Source organism: Colletes latitarsis, chromosome 2, assembly GCF_051014445.1.
Source record: "Colletes latitarsis isolate SP2378_abdomen chromosome 2, iyColLati1, whole genome shotgun sequence".
Taxonomy (NCBI): Eukaryota; Metazoa; Arthropoda; class Insecta; order Hymenoptera; family Colletidae; genus Colletes; species Colletes latitarsis.
The window spans coordinates 13,901,893-13,919,528 of record NC_135135.1 but is presented as its reverse complement, the minus strand read 5'-3'; the positions used below and the strand labels follow the sequence as shown (position 1 = coordinate 13,919,528).

Sequence of the window (17,636 nt, the reverse complement as noted above, 5' to 3'; positions counted from 1 at the left end):
TTTAGGTGGATCCCGAGCCAAAGATGGGCAAAATTTTATTCGAACAAACAGACAATGTACTCTCAAAGGTCGGAGATCTTTCATTTACAGATCATATTCACCGTTTTGTATATTAAATTCACCCTTTCGTGTATCAAATTCACCTTACGAGTTACTCAAAAATAAAGTAAAACAATGCCATTTCGTAATTTTTCGTGATTTCATTCGTAATTAGCGAGCCAGCTCTCAAATGTCACTTTTAGTATTAACTAAATATTTTATGTTAATTTCATATTTACTACAATGGCTTAAGAAAACAAATTTCTAGAAAAGCTCGATTCGCAAGGGAGTAAATTCGATATGTGAAAGGTTGAATTTGATTTGCAAAAGGGTTAATTTGAAGTGCAAAATTTGTATCTCTATCTACAGAAAAGCTGTCAAACGACTTGTCTGCTTCGTCGAACAATCCCCAACAAACCTAACTGACTTGTACATTGATGCAGCAAGTCAGAGCAGACGAATAGAGAGCCGCATATGTGAATTCACAAATAGGAACGCAGTCGTACGAGTCGAAGGAGAATTCGGAATGGTGGATGTGGCTAAATAGTTACTGGAAGAACTGACCAACGATTGGGAAATATGTTCGACGATTCTAGCGTGCAGTATGAGTCACAACGTCGCTGGTTCACCACCTACGCTACTCTTCCCCACTATCGTCTATCTTGTTTGTTTCTTTTTATTCGTTAGATAAGAATTTTGTCCATCTTTGGTCCGAACCACCCAGCGTACCAACAGGGCGCAAACGTTCTTACGATGAGATTTACCTGATCCGTGCGATCAACCGGTCTAATACTGTTATACAAACATAAATGCGCGAAACGCGAGCCTCTTTGTTGTTTCCGAGCCAACCCTGAATGCCAGTTCGTCCCTTAGAGTACGATATCTAACACACGATCCACCATAAACGTAACGCCAATGTGCCAGCTGCTTGTATGCCCTATGAAAGCATGAATAAGGCTGATTAGCAAAGAAATGAACATCGTCCCCTCGAATCTGTCCGAGAAAAAGAAAGAATCGCTAACGATAGAGGCTAACCGTCTCGCTTCATTATTTAACGAGTCTCTTTGATCGCGATCGATCTGTAACCGTGCGAAACGATGAGACCGATCCGAAAACATCGTGTCACTGATATTAATAAGTAAAAACTAACAGTTATACATGTCACAGTGCTGAGATTTAATTTACAACCTAATGATAGGTGGTTGTTAGTCGATCAAAAATGTGTAACGTTGCGTCTGTGACCCCTATGGAAATAATTCGATACAAGAATAACAAATTGGAACGTTAAATGGTTGTCGATGGCATTGAAATGCGTCTAGTAAAAGGAGGGATGTGGGAAATCGATGTTTAATCGACACGAAGCAAGCATTGCAGTATTCAGCTAGTATAAGAAAACCCTAAAAGACTTTAGATATAATTGTTCCAAACTTTCATACGTATTTATTCGTTTTTTCTTTTGTATTTTTAAATCATCGTTTTGTTTTCTAGATCTATTCGATCCTTTTGCGGTTTTCTTATACCGTGTACTACAACGTTTGCTTAACGTCGATTAGAAATCGATTCTCCAGGTCTCTAACGTTTGTCAGTCTCATCGCTGATCGCGATGGTCTTGGCCAAGATCGTTGCTCAGTGGCGATTTCTTCGCCTCGAACGGTGTCCAGATCGAACGGTTGAAACGAGAACGGGATGTTCGAGTCACGACGATGATTTTTTGCAAGACACACGACGGATATACATGACGATCAGCCGTCCAACGGATACTAATCGGAGAAGCTTTGACCAAGAGTCAAAGAGTATAGAGAAAGAAGAATGGCTCGCGCGTTATTGTCTATTGGCGACATTTCGCGCGCTCGACGAGTCAATAAGAGTCCGATAGACGAATGTATCGCGTTGGTACGATCGATAGTGTGTACCGTACGACGAACAACATCTATGTATATGTATATGTGCTGATTCTGGCTTCTCTGTTTCTTGTCTGTTTCTGTCTGTCACTGGCATCTCTGTCTGTCTGCATGCTGTGGGACGCTCGGATACCAAAAATAAATCTCGCTCTCCGTAAACAATGGTACTCGATCATGATATCGCGCCGGAATTGCCGGCGACCATTGATACCGTGACGACGACAACACGATGCGACCTAAAACAACGCGTCCGATCGTCACAGATAACTACCACGGCTCTAACACTATATTTTTAGTTGGTGTGCTCATGGCGGTGGTAGGGGGTGTTTTCCTAGTATTTACTCTGATGGCTCTATGCTACAGGTCAGTCGTAGTACATAAAAACTACTCCCTCTGTCTCAGGTTAGTGTGCAGAAACATACACGTAGAAACTTTTTTGTATGCGTATCTATCTATCTCTATATATATATATATGCACATATATATGTATGTCTTTCTCTTACGAATCACAACGTCGTGCATATATATTTACATGTATATCTTTAGAGTCCGTATTGTTATTGTCTTTTTTCTCTTCGCTTACTGTTCTTTTCGTATACCGTTTTCGTTTATCTTTCGTTTTTCTTTCTCTCACTGTCATTGTTCATCGGTGTACCGATAAGTAAAACGCTCGAAATGTATTTGCATCGCTGCGCTGCATTTTATTATAATTCGCCAATGATTATCGCCAACGAACGCCGCCGAATAATGGCTTATTAAGAAAAAAAAATAAAGCGTCGCGGGAAAATTTATATTCGTCGCAACGAACAGCCCGACAACGATCGACAATGATTACCGTTTCGACCGCGTCGAATATTATCACATACTCGTAACCTGATCGTTGCTACGACTATGTATCCCCAAGTAGCTTCAGCAATCGCCGGCAAATTTGGCTGTCGAACCAAGTATATAGGTTCATGTACGATTGCTTCCGCAGAATTGGCTACTTAAACGTATATACCTGTCTATTGCAAGTAAAGATAAGCTTCCAGTAATTCCGTAACCGTTCACCGATCCATCCCCAACGAAACGAGAATAATTTCACACGCGGTCAAGTATAATCGCGAACGCACCATCTCATCTAAATGTATGGTATCCGGTTAAAGGTTGCTGCGTTACAGCAGGGTGATCGATTATATGGATCACGATCGATGCGTTCGCAGGACGCTCGAAAAATTGATTCCGTGGAACCACTCTACGAACGTTGCGTCGACTACTTCGACAGTATCGAGGACAAATATGTTCACCCCCATGGAACGCACGCTCACAGGGCGGAAAGAAAATGTTTCTCTCGGCTTTCGGGGACCGATTGGCCAAATTTTGGCCCATTAATACATTGAACTACCATTCGATTGACTACTACCAGTTAATTATAATATTTTTGTCGGAATCAGTGACTTTCCACTTGTTTCACACCTTTAACTCCTAACCCACAATAGAGCATAGTCCACAGAACCCTCGTACGTCTATTTAATGGTTAATCAAATGTATAGTTCGAAAAATGACAACAGATTGTTTAGAGATAGCTTTAATCGACCAGAACTTAAACTTAAAGTAAACTGGTACTAACGATGCAACGATGGAAAAACATTATCGTAGAAATACGTAGTAATAAATATTCGTAGTTCGTTGTCGTTTATCGTACGATAAAGAACTTTATCGTTATATTTGCGGGAATGCGCGACGCAGCGTTTGCAAGCGAGAAGTCACGCGTAAATTAGGGTGGGTGCAACCCCCTCGCGCGGTTCCCTTTGAACTGGTCGTCGTCTGTTCGAGTGGAATACCTGGGGATCGATAAGGAAATTTCACCTTCGAGTTCGAGGGGTCAAACGGAATTTTACGGGATGGTTCTTCTTTCGAACGAACCGCGCGGACTCGTCCCCGAAAGACGCGGTAAACGTCTTCTTTTACACCCTGCACTTATTACAGAGCTTCACTTGATTCTCAATGAACTTTGTCTGTTCACATTATCGTTTGGTTTTGAGTATTCGGTTGATGGGTACTGCAGTGGAGGGCGATCCCACACGGGTGGCTGTAAGGCCAGATACCATTCGACTGGTTATCTGTTTCTGTTTTAATGCATGCCTCAACACAGCTCCCCGTTGAACCCCGTAGACACGCCAGCTTCGCTAGAACCGACCATAAGATGCAACGATCCAACAAGAAAAAAAGAAACAAAATATCCACGCAGTGTGTTTCGTTGAAACGTTTACCGCGACTTGAACCTTCGCCTTCTCAGATCCATAGGAAGGTAGTTATAATTTTTAATCTCTAAAAGCTGTACTGTATCGTCGAACCGAACACACTGTGTGCACGCTTGCCGCAGAGTATCGCGCACGCATGTTTTCGCCCAATTATACTTTGAAGGCTGTTCGTGGACAGCACACGCATCATTCCCGCGGGGGACGTTTGTTTCTCAACCCCCCCCCCCCCCGTCGGTGACGATCGAACCGCGTACGCTGTCGACGAACGTTTTTTTCTTTTTTAACGAAAAGAACAATGGACTCTGGTTTGGAAGTTCTCACTCGCTCCTGTAGTATGCACGTGCTTTTTAACGATATTTATCTGGTCGCCCTAATCGCGGTGCCTACACCCTCGTAACGGGCGAATTTCTCGCAGAAGGAAGAGCACCGTCCAGAAGATCAGTCAACCGTACGAGAAAAAGATCCTGCAGAAGAATTACAGCAACGCAGCGAAGAACCACCATCCAGAGCACGCGGTACTGGACAACGTGAACAGCACGATCCTAAACTTCCACAGAATGCCTAATTACAGGTACGACTGTTATATATAGTTGCTTAACCAGCGATCGACATCAGGCTAGACACACTTTAGGTAACATTCCCGGCCGCGTTAATTAGATCTGTCCAACAATTTAGAGACATTCTCGCGTCGTTTAGCTTGAAAGCTCGCGGTCCAAACTTTCGACGTGGGCGTAGGTTTAACCTTCGATCGATGAAAACGACACGCGAGCCGCCGAACTTCGCTTCGCCTGTGGTGAATAATAACGTGAACACCATCGACGAAAGTTTGGAGATGACGAAGGGTCTTGGATATATACTGTAAATGCTTTTAAGAGACATACTAGGGAAGACCCCTGCAACTAGTGTTGAAAAGGATCCATCAACGATCGCCAAAGACACATCTCGCTTCTACTTATCTATTGGTTTTTTCCATTAATGTTTTGCGTCACACGAATTTCACGTCACACGTCATTCGACATCTACAAAGCCATTCGACGATCCTGTTCGCCGACAAAGACGGAATTTTCTTGTTCGAGGATTTTCAGCAGCCACCGAAATTCGTACGCGACCCTTGCTATCGAGCATCGATTACAGTGACTTGAGGAAGTGTTCGAGAATCGGTACAATTTCGACTCGTACGCTTTTGTATCTTCGGTCAATAGAGAAACAATGGAAAAATTGATGACACGCTAATAAAAGACGATCCCCAAACCGGAAATTAAAAGTATTCTAAAACTCTGGGGATACGTTGATACGTTGCTTGCTGCGGAAATTTACTTTAAGGGATGGATATTAATCCTTAAATATTTGGCTATTTTTTATTCTATTAATCGTAAACTGCACGAGATAGAACAGAATTTATTAAAAAGAAAAATTCAGACCCCGAATAGGTTAAAGAAAGCTTTCAGCTAAATTAAACGATTGCAGAACTATCGCTAATAATTAAATGATTTTTATTACACTATACAAAGTAGGTCACCGAACCTGATTAGTTTAGATTATTGTGTTGTTTTTTTTCTGTCGACTCGAACCTCGATTAAAATATTTTGCAGTAAATTTCCGAACTGCTCGAATATTTTTCTAACCAGAGAATTGTTCTATGAATACTTAATCAACCGTACACAAGAAACAAACTACTGTAACGTATCATAAAAGGTTCTTTTATTTTTTTTAATATTCACCGAAGGTATGGAGTGTAAAAGTTGAAAATGCAGGGTATTTCAATAAAATGTAGTACTGACAATTGTTTTTTCGTAAACAGATATATTGGAAATGTAAAAAACAATTTGTTTTGCGAGGTTTCGTTCTAAAAAAACACGTGCGAAATAATGCATTTCGTTGATGTTTAAAAACATTGACGATGGTATGGTATTATCAATTTTCCATCAATCTTACTGACACCTAACTAGTTTGGATTTGAACCAATGAGTATTGGACAGAATATAATGTGCCTAATGATTAACGATGATGATTACCATGCAATGAAGCGTATGATTAATGATTATACGTACTGAATACATAATCAATAATTATGGTTAGGCTGCTCATTTTGTGCATTCATGACGTATGCTAATATAGTAAACACGTGTAATATGTTCTTAATTATATTTCATAAATCAATATAATAACATTATATTTTATTTTGAAAAAATGCATAAAATCCAAAGTTTAATTATAATTGCTGAACGCCACGAATATTCAAAGCGAATGTAACCCTAGAACATTATTAATTACCTCGTTAATAACGATTTTAGTTATACGGTAAATACGTGTTCTCTAAAAAAACGTTTAATATCATTATTACCATCCCCCAATTTATGGATTTAATCGCAATCAAAGACACATTCTTTTCGTGGTTAATGAGTTGATTAATCGAGTCTGATAATAACATTCCTTTTGATTCTACGTACGTATAAATTAATTATAAAGTGAAAGCTAATGAATTATGAAACGGATACAGAAGTATAATTTACTTTTAGTATAATTTTCGTTTCAATTTATGTCACTTCGGTACAGTTGTCGTCGTTGAATAAGAGGGCAAAATTATCATCTTTCCACGAGAGCTGACAATGATAATGACTAAACGCGATGATAAGAACTATTTACGTAATATAAGCCTAATATCATTATCCTGTATACATACAGGGTATTCCAGCATACGTGATACCTACTTTGCTACAGGTGACATAAAAACAATGAAAAACATATCAAACTAATAGGTAATAGACACGAGTGTTTTTTCAAAATTAAATTTCTTCGAAAACGAAACCACGTGGAAACAAATTTTACTTTACATTTTCTTAATCTTTTAATGGTGGTCATCCCCACCATTGTTACTATTTATCCAATACAAAGAACCTATCGATTAATTCGTTTCATCATTCATCATTACGGTAGACATTTTCAACTAAAGACTTTGTCCTTTCCGGTAATTGACTGTACTTGTCTTATCATAATGAAAGTTCCAATATTTTATGAATCTTCGAACTAAATTTCTGGGATTTAGTTCGACGACAATTGAGTCACCGTACTACATATTGTAAGAGACTCTGTGTACCGATCTCGAAACATCTTCGCCACTCATCGTAACAAGCCAGTCCCCAAAAATTTGAAAAATGCAATAATTACGAGCATACATTTTATTAATGGGTGCATTCGATGGTGAATGTAATGTATTTTTGATATAAAAAAAAAATCTGATCTTACAAAACTCTACCACAAATGTGGTTTCATAAATCTAGTGTTAAATAATGCATTTACTCGGTCAGATTTTTCAGAAAAGAAAAATTATTTCCTTCTTTTACACAGTTTTGGATATACGAATTCGTTTCGAAATATATTTAATTCCCGTCTGAATACACCCACTAATAAAACGAAACGTTCACTTCCGATTGTTTCATTTTTCGATCGACCTTTTCTCACCCGGGAGAGGGGGTGGCGTACAGGTATTTCGACGCGTCTTTTCCCCGTCGTTTGATAAAATTTCTCGCGGAATCTCGCTCGGTGCGTTTCCCTCGTACTCGCAAAGGAACGAGAAAGCATTCCTTCAATATCGAGCAACTCCGTTGCGAAATTCGCTCAGGAGACGTTCGCTTCCAGCGAGGAGAACTTTCATTTTACCATAGAAATAAGTTTCGAACACGATCACGAACGTTACGCAATGTAATTCCGATCGGATACGCCGACGAGCGCCCGGTGAAGATTCTCGAGTTGCAGCCCGATTGAGAAGTCGGGAGAAACGAATTCTTATCGAGTCATTTTTCTCGCGTTTCGCGATGCTCGAGCAGAGATCAAAGAGAACGCGAACGACGGAAAACGGAGACGCGCGTCGTCGTGGACAGGAAGAGCCCGACGTTTCTCGCGAAAGCGAGAACATCCGACACCGTCCGGCGCGCAGTTTCCTAGACAGCTTTAACCCTTTGTGGTCGGCGTACGTTTTCTGTCTTAGAGCCCTCGTCTTCCAGAGAACCCCACTTCCCACAGATATGGGCACAATTTTATTCCAATAATATCATACACTGCGCAACGATTGAAAATAAATTTTTTCGACGCGAAGCACAATTTAAAACTGTTGTTTAGCGGATAAACAAGGTATTAAACTGGTGCAGAATCCAAGTAGAGCAACGAATGAATTTAAAATTTCTGTTCGCGAATGAAATTTGCCCTTTGATCCCCCATCAATTCGACCGTGTCGAACGAAACTCGGTACATCGATTGTTGATTAAAATAAAATATTCAACGTTCGATCGTCCTTTCCTTGCCTGGATTAAATTCACAAAAGTCGCCTCTCCGAATGAGCAGGTTATTTGGTAATTTTTTATCTAGAATTTGTTATACGGATGAGAGTTTTGCCCATTTCTGTGTCCTTGCTATCGCGATAGTCTAGCGTTTCGCTCTCCTTCGAGGATGTCTCGAAGGGGTGAGGCCGACCGCAAAGGGTTGAATGATCGTGAAATACCCGCGGCATGCCTATATTAGTATATTTCTAGCCGCTGTGAGACCCAGCGCGTGCTGTTTCGACCCCCGAATAACGTCACCACCGCAGACGGGACAAGACTCAAGTAAGTCTCATGTGTCTCGCCGTTATGTCACCATAGTTGATCGATGATCTAAAGACTCGAACACACCCAAGAGCCAACGAAGCAGGTCGGCAGGGGTTATCCATGACACTCGTCAGAAGTAAAAGTTGGGCAACATTCGATCCGATCGCGTTTGCGCGATAAAATTACACGCGATTGCGCGATTCTTTGATAGTTTTTTCATCGAAGATTTACAATTACGGTGGGTAATTACCGCGCGATTTATCCTATCGTGGCAAACGCGCATCGCGTTACATTTTGCCCGACTTTGTCAAAATTGGATGGGATCTATTCCAGGGCGAGTTTTTTGAACCATGTATCGCGGTTCAAAAGGTAAATTCGTCCACGCTGTCCTGCCTCGTTTTACTCGCGTGAAGCGACCAGAAACGGTCCCGTTCATCGAGTAAACCGCTGCATTCGCGCGAAGAAAGATATTTTCCGTGCCGCGGTTTCCTCTCTCACCGATGGGTGAGAATATCTTTCGCGCGCGAACCACAAACCACACGCACACCGTACACATCGCACACTGTGATAAAACACGATAATGGAGAGTCAAGCTGCGAACGTGACCATGTTTAAGAGCACCCGACTCAGGAATGCAACAGTAGCGATATTCTGTGCTCGAGATCCACGATTTACGATTTAATACGGGTACGCGTGTATTTAAAATACAAAAACAGACGAACGCCCGAGAATTTCAGAACTTGCCAACAAATTTAACAATTATTTTGACCTGCAGACTAGCAACTCGTGTATACCTTGCATATTGTTCGCGTAAAAGGAATATTGTGCGTACGTAGGGGCACGAAGTGGAATATAGTATTAAGAAATACACGGATTAAAATACGAATATGTTGGTTAAATGTTTCCAGTACACGTTAAAAACCATGATCCCTACTCTGTACGATCGAGAAGTCCACGCATTTTCGTTTCTTTCATTTGGGCCAACTACGTGTTTGTATTTTGAAATCGTATAAAGTCGCGACGCGTCTGGCCAAAATTTCACGGTTCGTGCAACATCCATGACGGGCACAGTTTCGTTGCTACTAATGGAACCTCGATAATTGCTGTATAGCAAGACTGAAAATTACTGCAGATACTGAGACTCGTACCAAATATTAAACAAACATTATAGACGACCTTGCTAAAGCTGAATTACATTCTATTTACTCATAATAGAGTACATTTTATCGTACACTAGTCGTACGATCGGTAGGAACTGCTGAAACTTCTTTGGATATGTAGCGTCAAAGTAAATGACAAAATAAACATAGAAGACAGCATAAATAATAGTAGTTGGTATGGTCATAGGATAGGGGATAAAACGCCCTTTAAAATGAGCGTTTGTACGAGTCGATAGCTTTATTAGTTCCGGAGATATAGCGATTTTAGTTTCAAGTCGATCGGCTGGCTAGTTTCGGAGATAGGGTTTGTTTACGTTTCATTGAGACGAATGAACACGCGCGCGTGAGAATAGTAAACAGTGCGTAGTAAATTCTTGGAAATACTACGACTTCCTGGTCACGTGACTGTCTCGACTCACGCGCGACGAAGAGGTACGACGCGACGCGTCAGACGGAGACAGAGATAGTCAGTTTAAGAAAAATACCCTTTCACATAAATTACGATATCTCGAAAACGAAAAGTCGGATCGACAAAAACCAAAAACCATTTCAAAAAGGAAGCTTTGCCGCTGCTAACGGTGGCTCGATCATGGAGAAAATGCTACTAATTTCGAAACTGCAGGTAATTAAAGTTTTAGTAATTTCAATACGGGTTAGTAGTCTGCTTTAACACGGAAAGTCCCATAAGAGAATTTTTTAAAAATTACCTATTTACATAAATTACGATATCTCGAGAACGGTAAGTCGGATCGACAAAAACCAAAAGCCATTTTGAAGGGGAGGCTTTGCCGCTTCTAACAATGCTTCAATAATTAATAAAACACTAAGAGTTTCGGAACTCCACGCGTTTAAAGTTTTAGTATTTTTAACGCGCGTTAATAGCCTTTTCTAAGGCGCAGAGCGGAATTTAAAAAATTACCTTTTACATAAATTACGATATCTCGAAAACGAAAAGTCGGATCGACAAAAACCAAAAGCCATTTTGAAGGGGAGGCTTTGCCGCTTCTAACAATGCTTCAATAATTAATAAAACACTAATAGTTTCGGAACTGCACGCGTCTAAAGTTTAACTATTTTTAATACGCGTTGTTAGACTGTTTTAAGACAGTGGAAACTGAAAATTCTCTCCTTTCGTCTTTGCTATACATATATTTTCTATTTACATCGGAAGTTAACCAGAATTTGGTACCAAATTTTTTCCAGTTTTTTACAAAAAAATATAAACCATTCAACCGGTCAGATGACCGGTCGTGATAGGCAAGATAGACTGCATATTTTTCTCAGTAAACAAACAATAAGGATAGAAGTGAATATTGTAAAATTCATTGTACGTATACTATAAGAAAAGTCGTGAAGTTAAATGCGTTAAAATAATATTGTGTATCAGAAATTCTAAACGAAATTTTAAAAACGGTCACTTGACCGGTCGCGGTAGGTTTAGTGTTAAACTGTCCAACGTAACAAACATAATGTCTACGCAATTATCGAGGTTCTACCGAACATAGCTGAAGCCCATCTTTGCACTATGTTCTTATATTTGTTTTTACGGAATTTTTATTCGTCACGTATGTATGTACACGCTTGAGCAATAAAATAACGCATGCGTATTATATTTACTTTGTCAATAATACGAATAATATTTTTTATTTACATCGAATAATGTGTAAGTATTACTTTGAGATCGATAGAAGAAATACTACGATACACTAGGTCCTCATGCACAAAGAAACGAGCTACCAAATCAAAATAGTAACTATTAGGAAATTAAAAATAACACGCGCGTGATATCTTTTCGATCAAGTGTGTACATCGACGTTTTTGGACGCAGGACTCTCGATTTCGGATTAATTTGAACCAGTGGCATCGTACATACACATCATCACGTTTCCAACACACACGCTGTGGTCAATCCAAGCAGAAGAATGAGAAGTGCATGCGTAGGAGTTGCTCGGCTTGTCTTTTCACCCTGGCACCGCATGATTTTTTCTTTTGAATGCAACGCACAAATCATCGAGTTCCATCGGTAGAACGAACATCGTTCGCGACAATCTACACTGGCACCATAGCACTCAAAAAGCATGCTCATCATTCGTTACTTTCCTTGAACACGACCGTATCCTTCGAAGAGAAAAAAACCTTACGAACAAATGGGTCATTCCGCGCGAAACCACATAAAAATTAAAATTAATATATATTCGCTTCAACACTATTTTCTCCAGCGCCCCATTTAAAATTTCAACTGATTTTCTATGTTCGATCATTTTTCCTCGATAACACGATATTAAAAATAACATAAATCGCATTAGCAACTATTTAGTTCATTAAAATCTCCGTCATCCCGGCGGGAAATGTGATCGATTCAACGTGGAACGACCCAAATGCTACTCGTTTGCACAAGTTGCACTCGGTGAATCGTTGAACGAAACCGAGGGGAGCGGAAGAAACGCTCGTACGGGTACTTCTCTGGGATACGTATACAGATTCGTCGTATTCAATCGACCAAAAGAACCAAAGAAAAGACGCTGAATGTCTGCCGCGTTCGTACTCGTGTGGCGTTTTAATTGGTAGCTCGATTAAAAGTGTGGCGCGAACACGAATGCGTCGATGGTGTCGACACGTGACCGTAACTACGAGGCTTCACCGATTTAGAGCGAGCCTTTTCACGCAAACGAGTTTCTGCAAGCTCCAAAATGGCCCTGTACATGCGCAGAGATTTTCTTGGACGTTTACCGGCAGGTCGTGTTCATGGAAAAAATACTTTGACCGTGTACGGGCCATTTAACCCTTCGACTACGAACAACGCTTATTGGCTGGTTTAAATTGAATATTTAAAAATATATCGTACACACTTGCACAAGTTCTTATTTATAACTTCAACGGTTCTGAGAAAATTGTATTCCAAAATCGAATTGTCGCTTTTGACACCTGGTCTACTAAATAATGTTTCGCAGTCAAAGGATTAACTGAGGGAAAGATGGGTTTGCGTTCGAGTCTTGACGTTCACAGGTGTGACGCAGATAAATGAAAAATAAATAAAATAACTCACTGCTCGAAACTCATATCAGGATTGAAAATTGCACTGGTCAACAGCAAATATGTATTCTTCGTTTAAGTGGACAATTCCAGTCTCTGCTGCAACTACAAAAAATAATATTGAATTAAAATATTGACTATACAGATACTGAAAGTGTAAGTTTTGTAACATTTGAAAAAGAGGATTTTTGGTAGATTTTATATTTTATACAGGGTGTTCGGCCATCCCTGGGAAAAATTTTAATGAGAGATTCTAGAGGCCAAAATAAGACGAAAATCAAGAACACCAATTTGTTGATGGAGGCTTCGTTAAAAAGTTATTAACAATTAAATTAAAAAATTTCAAATCGTTTTGGAAAAATTATTTTCGATTGCAGGGGTCAATCACAATCATTTTTGATGAATACACATATCCCCGAAATCCTACCCTCCTTCGAGAAAAAAATTCGGATAGGTGATGAAATTTCTCGACAAAAAAAAAAATTTTAAATCGTTCTAAAAAAATAATTTTTGATTGCAGGGACCAATTATAATAATTTTTGGTCAATAGACATATCCTCGAAATCCTAACCATTTTCGAGAAAAAAATTCCTTACCGAAAATATAATTTCAGGCCAAAAATGCTTCCCGTAAATTTCATGCGAATCTTTAAAACACCATAACTTCTGAACGGATTGGACGATTTTAATGTTCAAAAAGCCAAACGCCGCGTATTTTAGTGTAGAATATGTAACAATTATAAAAATATTGGAAAGGTTGTTCCTTGGCCCCGTAATGTTAGAAAAACCCCATAAAAATGGTCCAATTTTCAAACAGCCATAACTCCTATAATAGTGAATATATTTCAATGAAACTTTTTTCTGAAGTAGAGCCCATAGGTACCTACAAAAAAGTATTAAACAACTTTTCTGTAAGACGTCAAGGGAAATTATTAAAAATCAAAAACGAATTTTTAAGAAAAATCGACAAGGGGGTAGGTGCCTAAATTTTTCGACGAAATTGAAAAGTTTCAAATCGTTCTGGAAAAATTATTTTCAGTTGCGAGGGTCAATTATAATCATTTTCGGTGAATAGACATACTCCCGAAATCTTACCCACTTTCGAGAAAAAAATTCAAACGTTAATAACTTCTTAACGAAGCCACCATCAACAAATTGGTATTCTTGATTTTCGTTTTATTTTGGCCTCTAGAATCTCCCATTAAAATTTTTCTCAGGGGTGGCCGAACACCCTGTATATTTATTATATTTAGAGGACAAGCACAACGTAAACAATATTCTCAGCTCCATTATTTTAGTAGTAAATGTATGATTTTATAATCCGAGATGAAGCTATCGAAATCCAAATAATTTTATTAGTTTAGTGTTATGAAAACTATGTGTGACAAATTAAAAAAAAAATGTTTCGTTTTAACGTACACATACTTTAATTTACTGCATTCAAATTATGTATATTCAAATAAGTGTTAAATTAAAAATTTGTTGACCATTGTTATTAATATCTAATCTCGAAATTCCAAAAAATTTAATTCTAAGAACAGAACTAACGCCTATGACCGTCGAGCGGGTGCGATAATCTTTGAAATGTTTTCGTCGTTGTGTCGACGGAAGATGAACTGTTCTTTTACGTGGGCATTTTCAGGGATTACAAATTGCACCTGAAGAGGCACAGGATAAACGAGGGAGACGGAGGTACGGGCTCAGAGGACGCTGTCTCTTTCATTGATCTCCAACCAAACAATCTGACAAAGTTGCCTGAGAAGGGAATTTTAAAGAAACACGATGGTTACGGTATTGTAATGACTGATAGTCGTACAAACACGTGGGCAGATTACTCACGGGCCCATGAAGGGGAGGTGCAAGAAGCTCGAGCTTCCGATAACTCCGGTAGATCTCGTGCGATCTCTCGTAGATCATTCTGGCGTTCGAACTACCCTCGACAGCCGGACGGAAACAAATTTGAAAACGAAACTTTACCAAATACTTGAACTTCTAGATTATCAAACACTTCTAGATATTCAAACACTAGACAAAGTAGTATTCTTTAGCGCCAAAATTGTTTCGAGTAATATTTTCAAAATAATATTAGTTTTGAGTACATTTTCGAATACAAACATTAGCGAAACACAAGAACAATTACTTTATCTGAGATGTTAAGACCACCATAACGTGATTCTACACTTTTAGATCGGTAGACATTCGTAAAAAAAAAAATTTCGTTAAAATCGAAAGGGTACAATTGGAGTTTATGCACTACACTTCAAAATTAAGAGCTGAAAAATGATCGATGTTTAAACCGCTGAAATGTCGTGAAGTCCCCCCGTAATCCTCCATTAGTTCATTATTTTTTAAATGCTTTAAAGGAAAGTTGATTTACCAATTTGGTAAAAATCAACGTTAAGTGAAACAATTCAGTTGAGATCGAGAGTCCACTTAAGGGTTAAACTTGGATTACCACGAACGAAGTTTGAATCGAATCATGGTACGTGATATGCGTGTCCAGCGAAGTGCAAAGGTTAATTTTGTCGCGTAGTGCATCTCCAACGCAAATGCATTGATTTCAACATTCTTAATCAACGGATTCTTTCAAGATCTAGAAAACGGTATAAGATAGACTGTTCTAAATTAAAAAATCGTAAAAATGGCGCGTGCTTAAAGAGCACGCCGAGTGTTCTAAACAATACGTTGAAAGTAATAAATAATATTTAGTATACTGGAAATTCGTTAATAGGAAATTGTTAATAGCAGAATCAGCTGCTTCCGGTCCGGATAATCGGCTGAAGAGATCAAGCCCTTTGCACCGACCCTCCATGCACGATTATGCTATCTATTCGCGTCGTGAGAGACGCGACGCTGAACGTTAATCGAATGCACGATTGTCCCGAGCACAGGTGGAGGAGCCGTGGTCGAGCTGGAACGGACCCTGGATCGGCTGAACGGGTACCACGACGACATTCTAGAGGCTCTGAGGAACGCTAAGACGCATCGGGAGATGTCGGGAACACCTTCGGCCAGCGGGAACCTGATGGACGAAGAGGCGTTGCACAAACCACTGACGGAATGTGATTATCCGGACTCGCGCCACAAGGACATCGACGAACAGGATCATATCGACAACCAGGACGACGACATCGGCGAGGAAATGGAGCTGGTGGACGGCAGGCGCCGTCCGATTCTCATCCGTAATCTGGAGGACATCATCAAGCAGCTGGAGCATCACACGGCGTCGCACATAAGTCCCTACAGTTCCGAGGAGATCCGGATGTCCGAGAACGAGGCCGATCGCCACTACAGAATAGATTCGTCCGTTTGTAGCGAGTCCTCTCAAGGGTAAGAACTGACAAGCGAAATACTCGCGCTTCGCCATGCTTTAACGTTCTTTTCTCGACGTTCTCATCGCTTCTAACGTTCGAACCGTCGTTCTTTGCCATCGAATGCTTCGATCGCGGCCGAGTTGGACCGGACGATCGCTTCTACTTCTTCTCTTTTCCTTTATTCTTTCGTTTTATACTTCTTACTTTCTAGAGAACTCGGCCGTGCTGTGTTCCAGGATTTCAAAGAAACTTTTAAAGTAGAGCTGGCGCGACGTTCGCAATCGATCTCGGTTTGGAAACGTTAACGGGGAACACCAATTCGAGAAACGATCAAACATTCCCGGGGATTCTCTTACTCTTACGTCACGATCTCGATTCCAGTGACTTTTACGCGCGTCGAAGGGGAAAGGTCGCTCGAATGGTTCGATACGAACCACCCATTCTTAGTATTCACGATATAGTTGACCCGGACCTCGCTCACACTTGATACTTTTCGAGGTAATTATTTACCATCGTCGATTTCGACGATTTCGATATACACTTCCCGTCCACGAGTTACCGGAGACTCAACGAGTGCGGAGTAAACGCAAATTAACACTGTGTAGCGATGTAAATTGTAAAATTAAACTAACACTTATTTATTAATTACATATAAAGGAAATATAACTCGTATTGTATGTCATAGATTTTATCGAAATGTTTGGAACCCTCATGGAATTCTCTTTGAAAAGAAACTTGACAAAAGCCCAAGTGCACTAATTTGTCTCCCCCCTCCCTGACCCGAAACCATGTAACTTTTTGACTAGCCATGCACAAAACACATATCGTTATCGAAACAGCATTTACAACTAAGTAATTGCTTATTTATTTATACAAGATATATTCATTAGTAGGTTCAACACCGTGCGTTATTACAAAGTATGCTTGATCAGACTTCAAAATAGTTTTGATCCTCCAGAAGAATCGAGTACAATGTCAATTGTTTTGTCAAGTTACCGATTCTGTTAATTGACTCTGTTTCTATTCTTGGAAGCAAATAGGTTAGACACGACAAGTGGAAAGTTGGTACAATAGTATCAAGTCTGGTACCTTTTATACTACGATCAGTGGCGGAGCTCGAGTTGTATAGCTGGTGTTTCCCGTTAACGATACAGAAGAGTGTCATTGTTAGAGATGGGATCAAATTCGAAGTATTAGAGTTAGAAAGGACTACCAGATATTAGATCAGAAGATATAGACAAACTTCGTAGGGTTTCAGAAACAGATAAAATACCTAAAAATATTCAACACTTATTTTTTTAGCATCGGAGATTCACATTTAGGAGACGCAATTGCCTTTCAGACTCGAAAACTCTGCGCTAGCG

At 39.8% G+C, this 17,636-nt stretch overlaps 1 protein-coding gene across 4 annotated transcripts in view; it reads left to right on the top strand.

Annotated features, from left to right (window-relative positions):
- Positions 1 to 17,636, top strand: part of Mmd (disintegrin and metalloproteinase domain-containing protein mind-meld) — a 120,575-nt gene that overhangs the window by 92,456 nt on the left and 10,483 nt on the right. For all 4 annotated transcript variants that reach the window (XM_076783915.1, XM_076783918.1, XM_076783917.1 and 1 more), the window contains 5 exons: positions 2,204 to 2,342; positions 4,599 to 4,754; positions 8,713 to 8,784; positions 14,601 to 14,749; positions 15,850 to 16,288. In XM_076783915.1, the coding sequence (XP_076640030.1) occupies positions 2,204 to 2,342; positions 4,599 to 4,754; positions 8,713 to 8,784; positions 14,601 to 14,749; positions 15,850 to 16,288 (955 nt within the window). The remainder of the gene's footprint in view (positions 1 to 2,203; positions 2,343 to 4,598; positions 4,755 to 8,712; positions 8,785 to 14,600; positions 14,750 to 15,849; positions 16,289 to 17,636) is intronic.